General features: G+C 34.4%; 2 protein-coding genes across 2 annotated transcripts; one reads left to right on the forward strand and one right to left on the reverse strand.

Moving 5' to 3' along the window:
- Positions 1 to 475: 475 nt before the first annotated feature.
- Positions 476 to 3,226, forward strand: LOC107861785 (clavaminate synthase-like protein At3g21360). Its single transcript, XM_016707153.2, has 3 exons — positions 476 to 982; positions 1,572 to 1,825; positions 2,716 to 3,226. The coding sequence occupies exons 1-3, from the start codon at positions 617 to 619 to the stop codon at positions 3,074 to 3,076; spliced, it is 981 nt and encodes a 326-aa protein (XP_016562639.2). The 5' UTR covers positions 476 to 616; the 3' UTR covers positions 3,077 to 3,226.
- Positions 3,227 to 3,586: 360 nt separating this feature from the next.
- LOC107861784 (lysM domain receptor-like kinase 3) lies at positions 3,587 to 9,817 on the reverse strand. Its single transcript, XM_016707152.2, has 11 exons — positions 8,755 to 9,817; positions 7,509 to 7,586; positions 6,834 to 7,130; positions 5,908 to 6,053; positions 5,728 to 5,817; positions 5,513 to 5,618; positions 5,219 to 5,370; positions 5,035 to 5,132; positions 4,807 to 4,954; positions 4,230 to 4,337; positions 3,587 to 4,105 (listed from the first exon to the last, which is right to left on the reverse strand). Exons 1-11 carry the CDS (start codon positions 9,356 to 9,358, stop codon positions 3,941 to 3,943), a joined length of 1,992 nt encoding a protein of 663 aa, XP_016562638.2. The 5' UTR covers positions 9,359 to 9,817; the 3' UTR covers positions 3,587 to 3,940.
- Between the last annotated feature and the right edge of the window lie 7,473 nt (positions 9,818 to 17,290).

Raw genomic sequence — 17,290 nt, forward strand, 5'->3', positions numbered from 1 at the left:
AACAAATATTTATAGTGCCACTTAAATTAGAAAGGATAATATATTGATAATATAGTGTTTTCCCGGTCCATCTTAATTTGGCTATTTTTATATTGACAGATGAATTAAGAACCAGCAATTAATACGGCCAGTGGTCATATGATTTTTTAATATAATAAATTTAATACAGTAAAAAATAATAGATCACATAGTGCTGAGATAAAATAAGTAGAAATAGATAAATTATCGGCGTAAAACTCAAGATTCCCTTTCTATAATTGGCTTTGAATGAAGAGTTGATTTTGTGCACCATTAAAATATAAATATTCTATAATATTTTACATTAAACTTGATCAAATATAACAAATTACCTACTTATTTTACATAAAGAAGAATATTTATATGTCTTTTAATTTTTATTTAAAAAATTAAATAAAATTAAATTTATCTGATAGTATAAAAGCATAAAATATTGTTTCTTGAATGTATATGGACGTATTTGGTGGTAAAATAACAAAAAGGAAATGGACAAAAAGATATACACAGCCGTGACGCAGCAAAAGTTCCATATATATAAAACTCTACTTACCAATTGCTCCATAATTAGCAAACACAGACAACAAAGATAACAGGAAAGATGCCGGAAAATTTGTTGACCCAAGTCGGAATACCTCAGCAGAAGCACTACAATGGTGTTCCTTTCCCTGCTGTTTTGTCTCCCAACCCAAACGTTGTTCATACTACTAAATCCCAACTTCCTCAGATAATCACACAACAAAAACCATGGATTGCTTCTGTTCTCCATCAGTTTGGTGCTATTCTTTTCAGGGGATTTGCGGTGAATTCAGCGTCTGACTTTAATGATGTTGTTGAAGCTTTTGGATATGAAGAACTGCCGTACGTTGGCGGTGCTGCTCCTCGTACTAATGTTGTTGGTCGTGTCTTTACCTCTAATGAGTCCCCACCTGATCAGAAAATTCCATTTCATCATGAAATGGCTCAGGTATATATATATCATCGCTTAAATTGCTACTTATTTCAATTCATGTGAACGGTTTAATTTTGATTGTGAGTGATGATTCAAAAATATTCAAATTGATATATATATATATATATATATATATATATATATATATATATATATATATATATATATGAAGAAATAGGTCAAAGAAAGTCTTGTTTGAATCTCGAAATGACACATAAGTTGTGATGGATGGAGTATAAATTACTAATGTGGAAGTAATTATAAACTCTACAAAGCAGAATGGATAGAAAAGATCGTTTCTTTTGTTTGAATTTGAGGTGTAATTGATTGAATTATTGATGGTTGTAAGATCAAGAATCGGTAAAAACAAGTCCTAGTATATAGACGATTATTTTTATACTATCACGTCATCTCTACTTATTGTAGTCCCTTAATCTGGTGGTGTATATAAGATCAAAGACTGTTGTTTTCTTCAGTTAATTGTATTGGATGTTAAACAATAACAGCAACATACCCAGTATGCACTCCCACAAAGTGGGGTCTGGGGAGGGCAAGTGTTGTATTGGATGTTAAGAAATTTAGCATTTTTATTTTCATGGAGCAGGTTCCCGAGTATCCGTCAAAATTGTTCTTCTTTTGTGAAGTGGAACCTGGAAGTGGAGGAGAAACTCCAATAGTCCTCAGTCATGTTGTATATGAGAAGATGAAGAATAAGTATCCTGAGTTTGTTGAGCGATTGGAAGAGCATGGGTTAACTTATATAAGGGTATTAGGAGAAGATGATGATCCTTCTTCTCCAATTGGTCGAGGCTGGAAATCAACTTTTTTAACCAAAGACAAGAGCGTTGCTGAAGAAAGGTTTGAACTTTGCTCCTTTGTTTGCTTTTTATTAACTTGTAGTGAAGTTGCTAGGAGATACATCTTTCGTTGCTCTATTTAGCAGCTAAATTTAATTATATTACTCATATTGGGGGTCATGGAGAGAGAGATTTTTATCTTATATAAGCGGTGAAGAAGGTTTCACTTGAACCCCTTCTTTGTACTCCCGTAACTGCTGAGTGAGTTAACAGCAGATATTGGTAAAGATGGTGCGAGGAATATTCAGTGCATCAAAAAGGGGAGGAATGAAGTAGGAATTGATGGCAAAAAACATAATTGTTGTTGCTTTTGCTGCTGAAACACACTTCGACATTGTATTGTTTATTTTTGGAGCTGATGCTTGATGTTATTTCTGTCACGTGATTTGCAGACTTCATGATCTTATGTTGTTCAAATGGTCCAATAACTAAAGCAGTCATACTGTCGCATATGAGCACTGATTCTATGGTTTTAGAGAAGAGTTCGAACAACATAAGGTCGTGAGATATAAGATTCTAGTGACCGTAGTGGTAGAAAAACGTAGACAAGGCCGACAGAAATATTTATGTGATGAAAGAGACTGTTGCATACTCGCTTGCAAGTAACTGGACTTATTATAAGAGGCTGATTTGTTCATGAGTTTGCTCTGGGACAACAAACTTGAAAATGATCCTGCATCATACTTTTTCCCTACAAAAGTCCACTTTAACGGTTTTCCTTTTTTGAAAAAAAAAAAAAAGGTTGCCCTTATCTCTCCCCACCCTTTACTAGAGGCGAGAGTATGATTGCCTTTTCTTCTGTAGGATGAAGGTTAATGGGTACCTAAAGTTGTTCTGAACCCCAACGCCTGATAATTGTACAATGTAATTGACTCGCATGACATTTAACAGGGCTGCCAAGTTAGGGATGAAGCTGGAATGGATAGAGGATGGAGTTAAAAGTGTAATGGGACCTGTACCAGGCATCAAATTCAACCAAGAAAGGCAGCAAAAGATATGGTTCAATAGCATGGTAGCTGCTTATACTGGGTGGAAAGATGCTAGAAACGATCCTGTGAAAGCTGTCACTTTCGGAGATGGTCAGCCTTTGCCTGCTGAAGTTGTACATGATTGTTTAAACATCCTTGAGGATGAAAGTGTTGCGATTCCATGGAAGAAAGGCGATGTCCTGCTGATTGACAATTTGGCTGTTCTTCACTCCAGGAAATCTTTCACCCCACCTCGTCGTGTGTTAGCTTCTCTCTGCAAGTAAAAGCAATCATAAAGAATATAGTGATGAATTTTCCTGTTTGAAGTTTGTAGTAATCTTTCTTCTATTTGGTCCTCTCTATGGCAGATTTTTCAAACCGCGTTCTCTCTTTGATATTATCATTTTATGGTAATCGTGATGGTAGTTCTTAAAGTTTTTGTTATCTTGTACCAACTATAATCACTGCAAAACTACAGAATACATCCCAAGGCCCTACTGTCAAAGATGTAGGGTGAGTAGTATGGAGGAGAACCATTTCCAAAAAATGTTTTCCAATCTTCCCATATTTGGTTTGGTCACAGTGTGAAAAATAAATTTCTGCAGCAAAACAACTTTCTTTAAAATTAAGGAATAATAAGGAAAACAAGTTTCATAAGTAGCATTCCACGCTCGTTGCCTCCTCCCTTCCCCAAGAGTTCATCCAACTTTGTTTAATCCATAATGCTACTCTGAGCCAATTGCCTTGAGTAGACAGTAACCTATGATTGTATTAAACAAGGACACACCATTGCAAAATATACAATCTACAAGCAATAGAATTGAAGGAACTTCAACAATTTTGAGTAATAAATGAAACTTTTTACAAGATATTAAATGCAAAACTGCAGCTTAAACTCTCATTAAGTATCCCAAAAAGGGGGAAGAAAAAAAGGAAAAGGAAAAATTCCGCTATATGAGAGATGACTCGGTGCATTAAAAAGATACATTATAAAGAATGATAGAAAAAAAGCGACTGGACTGGTAAACCAAAGACTTCAAAATACAAAGATTACTATGTACATTATATATGGTGATGCAAGGCAACACCCAGCGTATGGAAAAATGACGAAAATTCTTTGCTTGGCATTCTGAGACCACTGCCCGGACCTATCTTCCTTGCACAATGCCACTGAACACTTGACTGTTCCCAGCAAGAGTTGCTTCCCATTCCACAGAGGATAACATTATTTGTGAAAGCGTAATCACCACTTGCTTCATGTCTGGTCTCAATATTGGATCATCATCCACACATTGCTTAGCCAGCATAGCCACCTACCAAAGTGAACACGTAAATGATGGTGGACACGATGAAATAAGCAGTGAAATTTCATTAGAAAACCAACCACCTATGAACTGATTCAAAGTTGACAAACATAATTGTTAAGCAGTAACTTACCTTAAAAACACAGTCAGAAGGGTACAAATCCATCAAACCGGGATCCAGTTGGTCCTTCAAGCTTGTCATGCTAGTGGAGTCTGGCGAGTTCCTCAGAGCTGCCAGCATCTGCAATTATGTAGCATTAATCGCTGCCAAGAATTGATATATAGTGTGCATATAAGTTGTACATACATGTATGTTACTATGCAAACATATTTAGACCTATACATAGACACGGTACAAAAGTGTAGCTATGTACATAACAACAGGCAATGGAATTTCTGATTCTTTTTTTTTTTTCTGAAAGTAATGCATTTAGGAAGTTGATGAACTAATCCTAAACCCGAGAATAGTAGACTTTCCAATTTGATGAAGATGCCAGATAGGTGACATCGAGTCAAATGTTGACCATGTCTGATGAATGAGAAAACATATTTTCAGAGCTTGCATGAGTTTATCTTACTCATTTATACGATAAAATCAACGTTTTTCGTCTTTTTTTAAATCACATAACAAAATAGAAGTGGCAACACAGGAAATAGAATCCACAAGGAAGCATGCCTTCAAAAAACAGTTTGTGAGCAATAAGACTTACAATGGACACTAAGGAACGTCTTTCTGCAGTTTTCATCACATTGCCTTCAGTACGGGTAACGGCCTCTTTTCCTGTCAGCATCTCAAAAAGAACAACACCAAATGCATATACATCAGTTTTTTTAGTTGCCAAGCCATCCCTCAAGTACCTGCAACAACAAGGGAAACAAAGAAAATCAGAGAGAAGTTTCAGTTTGTGCTATTGCTTATTGTTGGTTATGTCGCTTACTCCGGAGCTACATAACCATAGGTTCCAACAACTCGTGTTGCAGAGGCTTCTCCGTCATTAGTTATCCCCATAAGTTTTGACAAACCAAAATCTGAAATCTGTTGCAAAACAAATGCAGTGAGAATTTGGGTTTGAAAAATGACAGCCAGCAAGGAGAAAAAACGGGCACCAAAATCGCTACAACCTTCGCTCTAAAAGAATCATCAAGTAGGATGTTACTTGTCTTTATATCTCGATGCACATAATGCGGCTTGGTGTGCTCATGAATGTATTCCAGACCTCTAGCAGCATCAAGTGCAATTTGGACCCTCATGATCCAAGAGAGCGGTGTGTGGCCTACCCAAAATAAGAGGTCAGATCATCTAGCTTTTTCACCAAAATATAGCGGTAACAAGGCATTTCCATATCAACAACTGGAAATAATGTATGCACACTTCGCACAAATTCTGAGCTTAATGAATATCTTCAAGATGTGTACCTCTGTTCTGAGGATCATTCAAGTGGCTTTTAAGAGAACCCTTCTGGGCATATTCATAAACGAGGAATAGTTCATCATTACTGACTGCATAGCCGATCAATTCTACCTTGACAAAATAATACCAACAGGAGTCAAAACTTGAATTGATGTGACACTATCATCAAACTCCAAAAATAAAAACTCAGGATGCTGCAGCTAAATTCAGTATTCATTACCAAATTCAAATGATGAACTTTACATAGAACTTTCATCTCAGCAGTAAATTCCTTTGTTTTAGTGGCAGTCATTCTTTTGATTGCAACTTCCTGAAAGAATGAGGTGTGAAAGTGATAAGCAAGTTCATAGGCCATGTTGACAGGAAATCCATCAATATAGGTAAAGTAGAGAGAAGTAACCTGGTTGCGGAGAATGGCATAATAGACAGAACCATAGGTTCCATGACCAAGAAGATTGGAGTCAGAGAATCCATCGGTAGAAGATAGAATGTCCTCATAGGCGAAAACAAGAGGTTTTTCCATGTCAAAGACATCAGTCCCTATAACTGCAGGATGCCCAAAACAGTCAGTTTGTTTTTCCTTTTCTTTTTTTTGAAAAAAACAGTCAATTATTATATTGAGAAGTCCTACATGATAGTGGAAGTACCTTCCCCACCCCCCACCCCCACCCAATTATGAGCACAGGAGAAAAAGTTCTGTGAACAGTTTCAAGATACTCCTTATACCATAATATAGGCTTGGCAATTTCAACTTATCCCGGCTATAACAACAGCATCCTGTTTACTGTTTAGACATCCATTCTATAGTAACTCCAGTTCAAGGGCATAACTTGAATTTTAAAGCAATGTTCCTGATGTGTAACCTTCACATAATAGTGTGCATATGACATGTATCCCTCGAGGTGGGAAAAAGCAGTATTATTTAATTTTTAATTTGACATCTTGGCTTATTTGCTTCTATTTGATTATGATAACTTGATTGATGCCATGCCTATCATTTTCAAAATTATAGTAGAATAACTTTGTTTTAGTTTTATGTTTCCATCTGAAACTCTATTCGTGCATATGTTTACATAACGATTATAGAATCAAACTCCATTTGCTTTTCCCAACTTCCTATACCCTCTCTAGAAGGAGTACTATAAGTCTATTATAGGAGTGGATTATGATTTTCTTTGATGCATTTTAGATCACGCGAAGGCATATTTTAATACATGTGAGCAAATGACTTGATCTCATGCATAATAGTTTGAAGAAAATTTACAGGAAGGACCTCCAGTAATATCAATAAAAAGACTACAAAAGCTTGCAGGTCTACGTTCTGACCTTTTGGAATATTCATCTGTTGATCATTAGATTCTCCATTCGGTTCTTGCCCATCCCCTGAGCTACCGCAAATGTACCTTCCTGATGCACAACAGAAACTTGTATTTCGAAGAATCTGGAACTTGTGAGAAATCTTCTCACTGGAACCTGCTGTGTGACTTCTCTCGGTTCTGGAAAAACAATTTGACGACCTCCAGGAAACGAAAGCAAGAATGACGGCAATCAGGAGAAGACCAGCACCCAAGCCCCCAATTATCCACCAGTAAATAGTATGACTCTTATGATTCTCCTCAACTCCTGCAGCATAGTTAAATATTGGAGGTTATTTACTCCTCAACGGAAAGGTAGCCATTTAAAACACATTTACTGTGGGAAATTCCATGAAGATATGGAGTTCTGAAATACTTCTGAAGATGTGTTTTATAACTAAGAAAACAACCATAGCATGAAAAAACTTAGCAAACCACCATTGTAAGGGGAGCTATTAAATGAATTATAAGGTCACTGGATAGATCAATTGAGGATATGACCGTCAGGAATATATGAATTTATTGTGGATTTGTTAGACAAACTCATCAGTGTCATGGAAGAATAAAAACCTACCAATTAAAAAGAAATCATATATTAGCCTACTGGAAAGTGAGAACGATGTAAGCTATTAAGAATTGATAATACCTGAAATATCAGCAATGGAAGGTGCTGGAGCAGGAGCAGGAACAGTGTGATTTTCTACTGGATATGGCTCGCCAGGAACTGTATAGACACAAAGTCATTAAAGCAACGTACTTTTAACCAAAAGAGGCTTATTAGAAAAGCTATTGACTCTGATTAAATGAAGATAATACTGAGCCTCACAAATTTCTAATTTATCTCGCAAAGTCGTACAATCAAGGATAAATTGGACCTAAACGTAAGAGAAAAGGCGCATAATAGAGACTTAACTCTGTCAAGAGAATAATCCTCTCAGTTCTCTTATCAAGCCATCCAGTGAAGAAAAGGAAATCACCAAAGACTTAGGGAGGATCAGAATTCACTATCAGCAACCACATAAAATTTTCTCTGAAAACACTGGTTTTCTAACTGCTCCGCTAGGTGATCTATGTTAACTGGAAATAAAAATAAATGCTCTTCCAAAAAATTTAAAGACCATATCTCAGTAGCCTCCTGTTTATATTCATATAAAGAGAACTTTATTTTGAGGATTGGCTAATAACTTGTGGCAGTTTAATTTAGTTGAACACATAAGATCTCTTATTCAGATAAATGGGCACAATAATAGTACCCACAGACTCATCTTCATATCAGGTCCTCTTTAACGTTTGCAGGTTGTGTGATATAACTATTGTGCTATATAGTTGGATGCATCATTGAAGCTAATACGCTGTGTTATGAATTCTATAGGACATGTTATCCATCAAAATACGAATTTCTCTTGATACATTCAATCCTACTTTGTAACTGATCGAAGGCAACTGATTTTGGCCATGCCCCAAGGGTGCCAAGCTAATTCCCATTACATCCACTTTCATCAACTTTTCACCATTTCGTGCAAAAAGTGTGGAGCCTTTTAGATGCCCTTCAACATTTTTCTCATGTTCACTATTGGATACATGCATTAGGCAGTCAGATGAGCTGATCATCGACTAGTTGGCATCTAAACCCGCAATAGACAAATGAGAGAGGATTGAGTGCCTCTCTAGCACAAAAGTTGATCCCCTCCCTCACAAACAAACAAAAAAAGACGAACCTGACTAATCTTCCTCAGCAATTAAAAGTTCAACATTCAATCTCACTTACTACAACCAACACAATTTGATTAATCAAACAGCTCCTAAATCATCCTAAATCAAAACACTGATACACATTTGGAATTGGGCATAAAGACAGACAGAAGTCATAAGAAGGGAAAGGAAACTCATACCGGAATTCAATGGCACATAGTACAAAGATCCAGCTGTGAAATTATCTGGATTGGCAATTCCATTAACAGCCTCAATATTATCCATACTAACCCCAAACCTACTAGACAAAGACCCAACAGTATCATCATCTGTCATCACATAACTCATGAGGTAATTCCACAGTCCACTTGAGCATCCACATATGAGCTTCAATGACACCACTGCCCCTTTCTTTGCCTCCCTTGTAAAATTAGTTGGAAAATAAGCCAACCCATCATAGGCATCAACAACCATACCATACACAGATCCATTGTTCTTTCTGACAGTAAATGTAGTGTTTGTCAAGTACTTTTTCATACCAGAGGCACAAGAACAGTTCTTTCTGATAAAGACATAACCTTTACCATTTCCTTCCACAGTTATGTCATTAGGCAACACATCAAACATGCTTTGGATCACTGGAAGGGTCTGTTCTTTGCTTGGTTTAAAAGCCAAGAAAGAAGTGCACAAACGACCAGTGTCAGTACAGTTTGATGGAGTAGGGTATGATGAACAAAAAGGAACAATCTTGAAAATGGTTGACAAACAAAGCACTGCAAGAACTACTGATTGTACATGATCCATTGTAATAAAGATTGAATCTTTGATAGATTTAGTGAAATGGGTCAATGGAAACTGATGAAAACTTAAAGAAAAACATGGAAAAGAATTGAATCTTGAAAGAAAGAAGGGGAAATGGGAATAGCAGAGAACCAAGAACAAGAAACCATTTTGTGGGGTTGGGGGGGGGGGGGGGGGGGAGGTTAGGTTGTCTTGTAATGGCTGAAAACAAGGTGTTTTAGCGAAACTTATTACTGACTCGGTGACCGTAAGTAACTACTCTGTAAGACTGCAAAACAAACCAAAAAGGCCAAAAAAAAAAAAAAAAAAATGGAAAGAGAGACAAATCAATTCAGTCCTGAGATTTTTCAGAGAAACGGATTATCATTTATCTACTGACTAAACTGCCACTATTGAGTTACTAGTCCTAATCAACATTAAAATAACAACATTGTCCATGTACCCCACGTTTAAATGACCAAGAATCTTGTTTTAAAGATACAACAATTAGTACTAATTTGAGTCAACTATATGAAATCTTAATTGGTCTTTATTATTTATTTTGGTTGACCTGAGCTATTAACATCATATTACAGTAATAATTGCACTGCAGTCGGTCTACCCTGTTATATTCTCCTATGGAAATAATTACACTGCAGTCACTCATAATAACCTGTATTCTCGTTTTAGATATTTGGGAGGGCCAGAAATGGAAATGAGGAGCATAAGAGAGGAGTTGTTTTGGGAAAAGGAAAGCACAAGTTGCGAGAGCTGTGAATATTGGGCTGGGCTCCACTCCCCCTAAATACTTGCCTCTCTCCTTACAAAAATCGCCGATTATTTGATTATGATATATAACTATAATATATACTAGCCGACCTTGAAGGTGCTAACTAGTCAGAGTAAATAAATCGTTGACTTGACTTATATCTGATCAGCAAAATTTTTCATTACTTTCACCGCCAACGGATGGTAAAATAAGTAAGTACCCCTCACTAGTTTAGATGAAAAAAATAAGGGTTTAATTGACTCTCAAACAGAATGAAATATAAGTACTCCTATTTAATACTATCAGTGTTGTTTGATTATTGGATGTCATTAATGAATATCATAAATTAATAATATAAAAAATTGTACTACGTATTACGTAAATTGAGCGATTAATTTTTTTTACCGCATATATGTATAGGGACCCGGGGGAAACTAAATGTAGGGCTGCACGTGGAGTGGAGACAACTGTAAAATTAGTTTGGCAAACCCCCCGGCGGAATAAACAACACGTAAATGCACTGATCAGCATATTTTATTTCTTCTACTCCACTTCATCACCATCCTTACATTTATACATTACTTTACTTTTACCATTTTGCTCTTTACCTTTTGTCTTCTCTTTTTGTTTGACATAATAAAACCTTCATGTGTTGCAACTTAGTCACCAGTGAGTGTAATAATTAAACACCATGCCTTTGTTCATCTTTTTTTTTGTCCGTGACTTATCATGACGTGCGTTAATTTTTCAAGTAACTCACTAACCATGATTACAAAATTTTACTCTACATATTATGATCACAAGCGAAGCTACAATATTGAATGTGTATACAAATGATGAACCAGCAACTCTTATTTTAATTATGAACTCTACAACTAAAATGAGTTATTATGAATTGAATATAAGCTCTGAGTATGAGTTCATAAATTTTAAATAATGACCGCACCATGTGATATTTTTGGATTAATTATTTGTTGTTTGCTTGCTTGTTGAACGAAATAATGGAGCAGTTGTAAAATTATTGTGCTATTTTCACCAATCAAAGATGAAGATGACAAACATAAGTAGCTATCAATGGATATTATAGCAAACAAACAACGTCGCCGCAATGCAATGGTACAGATTATCACATGATTATTATTAATTTAAGAAAAATTCCATTCCGAAACATTAATGTACATTTATTTTAAGTCGCAGCAAATGTGAGCTGTTTGGCAAATACTTCCGTCGGCCCATTATAACTATTATTTTCTCTCTTTTCATGTTCACCAGAAAAAATAATAAATATGTTTTATAATTTATTAAGTGTAAAGTCGGATTCAGGATCAGGCTGATCTTTCAGATTTCACATCCCTTTAAATAGTAAGTACATAGTATTTTATTTTAAGTGAAATATATTAGAAAAGTGAATATATATGAAATAACATCAACACTATACGGAAAGAGCTCCATCAACTATTGTTTTTTTCCTAGCGCAGAAAACTTGACCTTTCGCCAGCGATATGCAAGAAGAACTTAGGATTCCTCCTCCATCGTTTTCGCCTTAACTACTCTTCATCTAATTAGAAAATGTCAACCACTTTGAAATAATTGTTGGACTCGAATATTTTCAATGTATGACAACAAGTCTAGTCAAACAAAGTAAAATGTATATACAATTTTAAATATTTAATGAGCGTTAATAATCAAGTCATCAGTAAAATGATATCTACGGATAAACTTCTTTAAATGTGGAATTTGTAATATTAAAAACGGAAATGGATAAAAAATATCTTTGAACTATTTGAAATGGATAAAAAATATCCTTGATTTATTTTTTGGCTCAAAAATATTCTTTTGTTTGTTTTTTTTGGCTCAAAAATACTCTTCTCTCTAATGAAATACCACCAAACATGCCACGTGAATAAAAAAAAGTCACTTGATTAGTCCACGTTAACAGACACAAATGGAAAATCACTCCATTTAATCCATCTAACCATCAACCCATTTTTTTAATTTAAAAGATCCAAACCCCACCCATATTAAAAAAAAAATCGACCCAAGAGGAAAAAAATAAAAAAATTTGATTCTTTAATTTTCATGTGATGGGTTCAGATATTTTGAATTGGTAAAGACGAAAGATGAGGAATAAATTAGGTCCTTAAATTGTTGATCCGAAAGAATCGAATTTTAATCGGGTCGACCCTAAACAATTGGATCCTCAAATAGTTGATCCAATTTTCAAGAGCTCGGATTGCTACTGGATGTCCTATCTGAATTTGTCTAATGAGGAACCTGATTGTAGTGAAAGGAGTGATAATTCGGAGATGAAATTGAAATTTGGAGAGTGAAAGTTTAGTTGCAATGCAGAACAACCATAAGTTGATGAGGTCAAAAATTGCTCGAGTGAGTCGCGTAACTTTGAAAATGTAAAATAATGAAATATAAGGCGGTGAAAGGGATGATATGAGGAAGAAATTGAAGGATTGAATTTTGCCTCTTGGTTCAGATTTTTTGAATATGGATCGAATCGAATTTTTAAATAGAATAAAATGGATTGATTGTTAGGTAGATTAAATGGAGTGATTTTCCACGTGTATATTGACGCGGATTGATTAAGTGACTTTTTTTTAATTTACGTGGTGTACTTGATGGCATTTTGTTAGAGAAAAGGGTATTTTTAAGTCAAAAAAATAAATAAAAGGGGTATTTTTGAGCAAAAAAACAAACGAAGGGTATTTTATATCCATTTCGAATAGTTAAGTAATATTTTTAACCCTTTTCTGTATTAAAAATAACACAAGCTACCTCCAACGTGTAAATATGACATGATATGGCGTATAAAAACAAATGCTCCTCCATGGATGATGGTACTATCCATGCTAAATGAAGAAAATTGAAAAGCTAAAGACAGAAGGAGGAAATAAATGTTGAGAAAAAGATTGCCTAAAAGGTCCATGCACCAGCCTCCATATACTTTTACCACTTAAATAGCATAACAAATTAAAGAAGAGTAGGTAGGGTAATAAAGAAACCAAGACTTCCCCTGTCATTTCTCTAATCATAACTAATTACAATTAACAAACTGATCAAGAAAAGGTTAGAATTGTGGGACATAAAGCCCATGTCGTGTGCATGTGAGCATTCGCTGGAAGCCCATTTCCATGCATGTGGGGCACAAGCAAATAAATAAGAATAAAATTATATTATGCAACTATGATTATTATTTATTAGTATTAAGCTCGTGAAGGAATGAATAAAGTTTGTTTTATAAAGGAGTTCAACTTTATTAGATCAACTTTAATTAATTAAAATAATTACAAGTCCAATCAAATTACTCAGACAGTGCAGCTTGTCGTACCAAAAAATATGTCATTAGAGTCCCGTTTGTTCCCAGATTTATATTGTTGTCCCCTTGTGCACTAGGCCCCCATGTTCCTCTGTGAGGTCCTTGCTCTAATTGACACAACTTCTTTGTATAAAAATAATATGCCAGGCCAGAAAAAATTTAATTTAGCGAACATCTAAATATTTGTATAAATCTTGTAAAGCTATGTTTTTTTTTTTCACTTTTATCGAATCATTTTCTATATATTAGTAATATTAAAACAATATTTAGAGATTATGTATAAGATTGATAATCTTGATAACCGAGTATTAAAAGTGCACAAGGATAATTACGTGTTGACCGAAAGAAGTGGTATACAAAGAAGTTACTAATATATTTCTAATAAAACTGACTTCTACCTAAAATGTTTTTTTTTTTAATTGCGAAAATAATTTTCATCAATTCAAGATACCAAAAATTGAAAACGAAAGACCGGCAAAAGACCGGGCTAAAAGAACTCTCTTTAAGTGAATTAGAATTTATTTTTGAAAAGGACTATGAATAAAAGGATGGATGTTACGTTATGCCGACCCAGGGCCAATCACATATTGGCGGCTCTACTCTTTAATGTATATCCAACCCAGGTGGTCGTCGGCTCTACTCTCTAATGTGTATCCAACCTAGGTGGTCAATGCCATGTTGGAAGTGCTCTATGTCCAGCATGAATGGGCCTGAAGATCATACACAGTATAAGGCCCAAAAAGAATGAAGACCCCATGGGCCATGGATGCCTGTCTCAATGGGCTTTCTGTATTATACTTCCTCTAACTTTGTTTTTCCAACTTTACTTCTGGCATAAAATTTGATGAAATTTACTTATCAAATTATGAGTTGAAGCTTTACACGCCGTTAGTATAAAAAGATTTTATATATACCCGGTCATACAAAGAATATCTATCAGTAAACAAAGTAAAATGTGACACTAGTAAAGATGACTTGATAGTGTAAAAAGAATAGTTTACATTGATGATGCATATATGACTTGGAACACACTTAAAATACCATGAGAAATAATAAAATATGTCAAAATCAACTCAGTTAGGCTGGTAAAAAAGAAGACCCAAATTGTGTAGTCCATGAACTCATAATTTGGGCTTTTTGGTGCATTGGGCTGGTGAGGTAGTCTGTTTTTACAAGTTACAATGACCTTTGCATGATGTCCGGTTGACGCGCAAACCACTGCTGCCGGCCGCCGCATGTGTTGAATGATGACCATTTATTTATTTATTTATTCGTGTTATGATAATTTGTGTATACATTTTCATGTGCAAAAATGAAGTGACTTTGAATTTAATTTTCTAAGGGGGAACATAGTGGGACCTTATTAAAAGAGTCGTGCAAGTTAAAACTCATACTATGCATGTGTTCTATCTATATTTATAAAGTCTAGTAAGGAGTGATATATCATGTTACTTCTTTTTTCCATTTCAATTTATTTATTTTGTTTGCAGGTTTAAAATCACAATATTATACTAAGATATTTTGCGTATATTTAATATATTTTTAATTTAAAATCATATGGTTCAAAAGTCTTTCTTTATTTTCATGTGAAGTCAAAATCAGATAAACAAATCGAAATAGAGAAAGTATTGTGGAAGACAAAACGTGGCTACCTAATTAACCTATTAACACAAGCAAACATTTGAAACATCTCAAATCCTTGTGTCCGTCGTCCTTTTTCCCTTTTCTCTAAAGTCTATTATTAGAGAATTAAAGCCAACATTTTAAGCTTTTAATCAAGTAGGCTTGGTTTGAAACTATGTGCCACAAAGAGAAAAAACATTGAAGTTTTATTCTTTTGCTGGAAGCATGCAGCAGCAATATAATATGGTCTTTTATGACTTTGGAAGAGGATTTTACATAGATATAAAAATCAAACCATCATCATTTGATGGCAATGTAGGAGGCTAACACTTGTGCAAGTTGTCACAATATGGGTAGTTAGGGGTCTCTACTAGAGTTTTGCACGCTTCAAGACTCAAGTCAAGAGAGACCGAGGGTAAAAACTTACTCGAACTCGTATTTATATTAAGCCAATACTGTATATGTGTTTGGACGTAATTATTATTTAATACTTAAGCATGATAAATAAACGTAGATACTCACATTATTAAATCAATCGATTATAATATGTAAATATTCGATGCAAATAAGCATTACTTAGAAACGAATGTAGCCTTTGAACAATTGGTTCGACTGCACTAAATAATTTTTACACAAAGTATATACATTCTGAATAATAATTTAATCAATTTGATGAGTATTTAAATCTTACATTCGACTTTGCACGCAAAAGGAAGAGTTGAAATATTCTCTCAAAGTGTGTATGGATTCATTTGGTGGGTGGGTGGGTGGGTGTGGGGAGCCTAAGAAGTTGATGGAAACCCAATTTGGCTGTTCATCTCAAATAAATCAAAGCTATGAATCACACGTATATGACCCTTAGGCCTTATCCAAGAGTAGAACTAGTAATTTTTATTTAGATCATATATTTATAATAAATCATTTATGTATTAAATATGTATATAAATAATTGTGAATGTAATAGTTAAAACGAGTAATAAGTTCGAAAACAAATATAGAATTCATAAACTTCTTCAAATTCGAATGTATGGAGCCTTACTTATCCTTTCCCTTCATGTATCTCATCTTTAATTTTTCATTTTATGGTTTTCTTTCCATAAAGAGTAATAGGAGATTCAACGAAAACTACAACAGCTGTTCTATTCTATACCTATCAGTCAACATATTCCGTTGATGATGAAGAAAGAGCCTTGTTGATTAAATAGGATTTATTTCCTCTTGTCTTGTCTTGCTTTCTTGGTAGTTGTCAAAAGTTCAAATTAAATTTAGGGTATGTTCATTGTGGAGGAAAACATTTTTCAAAAAATAAATATTTTAAAAGTGAGGAAGATGACTTCTCTAGTGAAATTTGAAAAGACCAAATTCCACTAGCTTATTCTACGGTAATTGCGTCATTTTCATCATCCAACACCTCATCTTCACCCTGGCCATCGCCGCCTCCATTTTTACCACTTCCATCTTCTATGACATTTGTACGTCTAAATTATACATAAATACTTTTAAAATAATATTTTTCCTTACGTATCGAACATAAACTTATTTTGTGAAAATCATTTTCCTTCCTGGTGAAGAAGACACCCTAGGAGAAACACAATTAAGGACGGAAGAATCAATTGTGGTCCTGGCCATGTTATTTATACTCTAATTAACAACTATACGATAGTTATTCTCCAACTTAAATGTAATCAACGACAAATATATTTTTCCTTTGAAAGCGAATAATTTCATAAATGGCTACTTGTCTAGCTAATATTCCAATTTAAAGAGGATTTGTTCTTATAACAAGTGGTTGATGATCTCCAAGGGCAAATTGCAGCTATTGATACTAGATATAGATCAAGTTAGAAAATGATCAATATATGTTAGCTAATATATAAATACACACACATTATTAACTTAACTTACAATAACATATAACTCATTTAGCAAATATATAATATGGTTACACGCAAAAAAAAAAAAAAAAACGTAATAACCTGTTGTAATTAATCAGTTAGACGTAATAATATGTAATTTACACCATCAATACACTACTCAAATAAATTTAGCGATGAACTTTATCGCTAAAGAATTAATGATGAATTTTATTGTTTAATTAAAATATAATGTTGATGTTCGAATCATCTTATACGTTTTCAATTACTCCATCAAATATTTTTTTTTAATAAAGCTAATTTACCACTACAAATATCGGATAACTCTCAGGATTATGGAGATGGAAAGTGCTTAGCAAGGG

This window comes from Capsicum annuum, chromosome 3 (assembly GCF_002878395.1).
Source record: "Capsicum annuum cultivar UCD-10X-F1 chromosome 3, UCD10Xv1.1, whole genome shotgun sequence".
Lineage (NCBI taxonomy): Eukaryota > Viridiplantae > Streptophyta > Magnoliopsida > Solanales > Solanaceae > Capsicum > Capsicum annuum.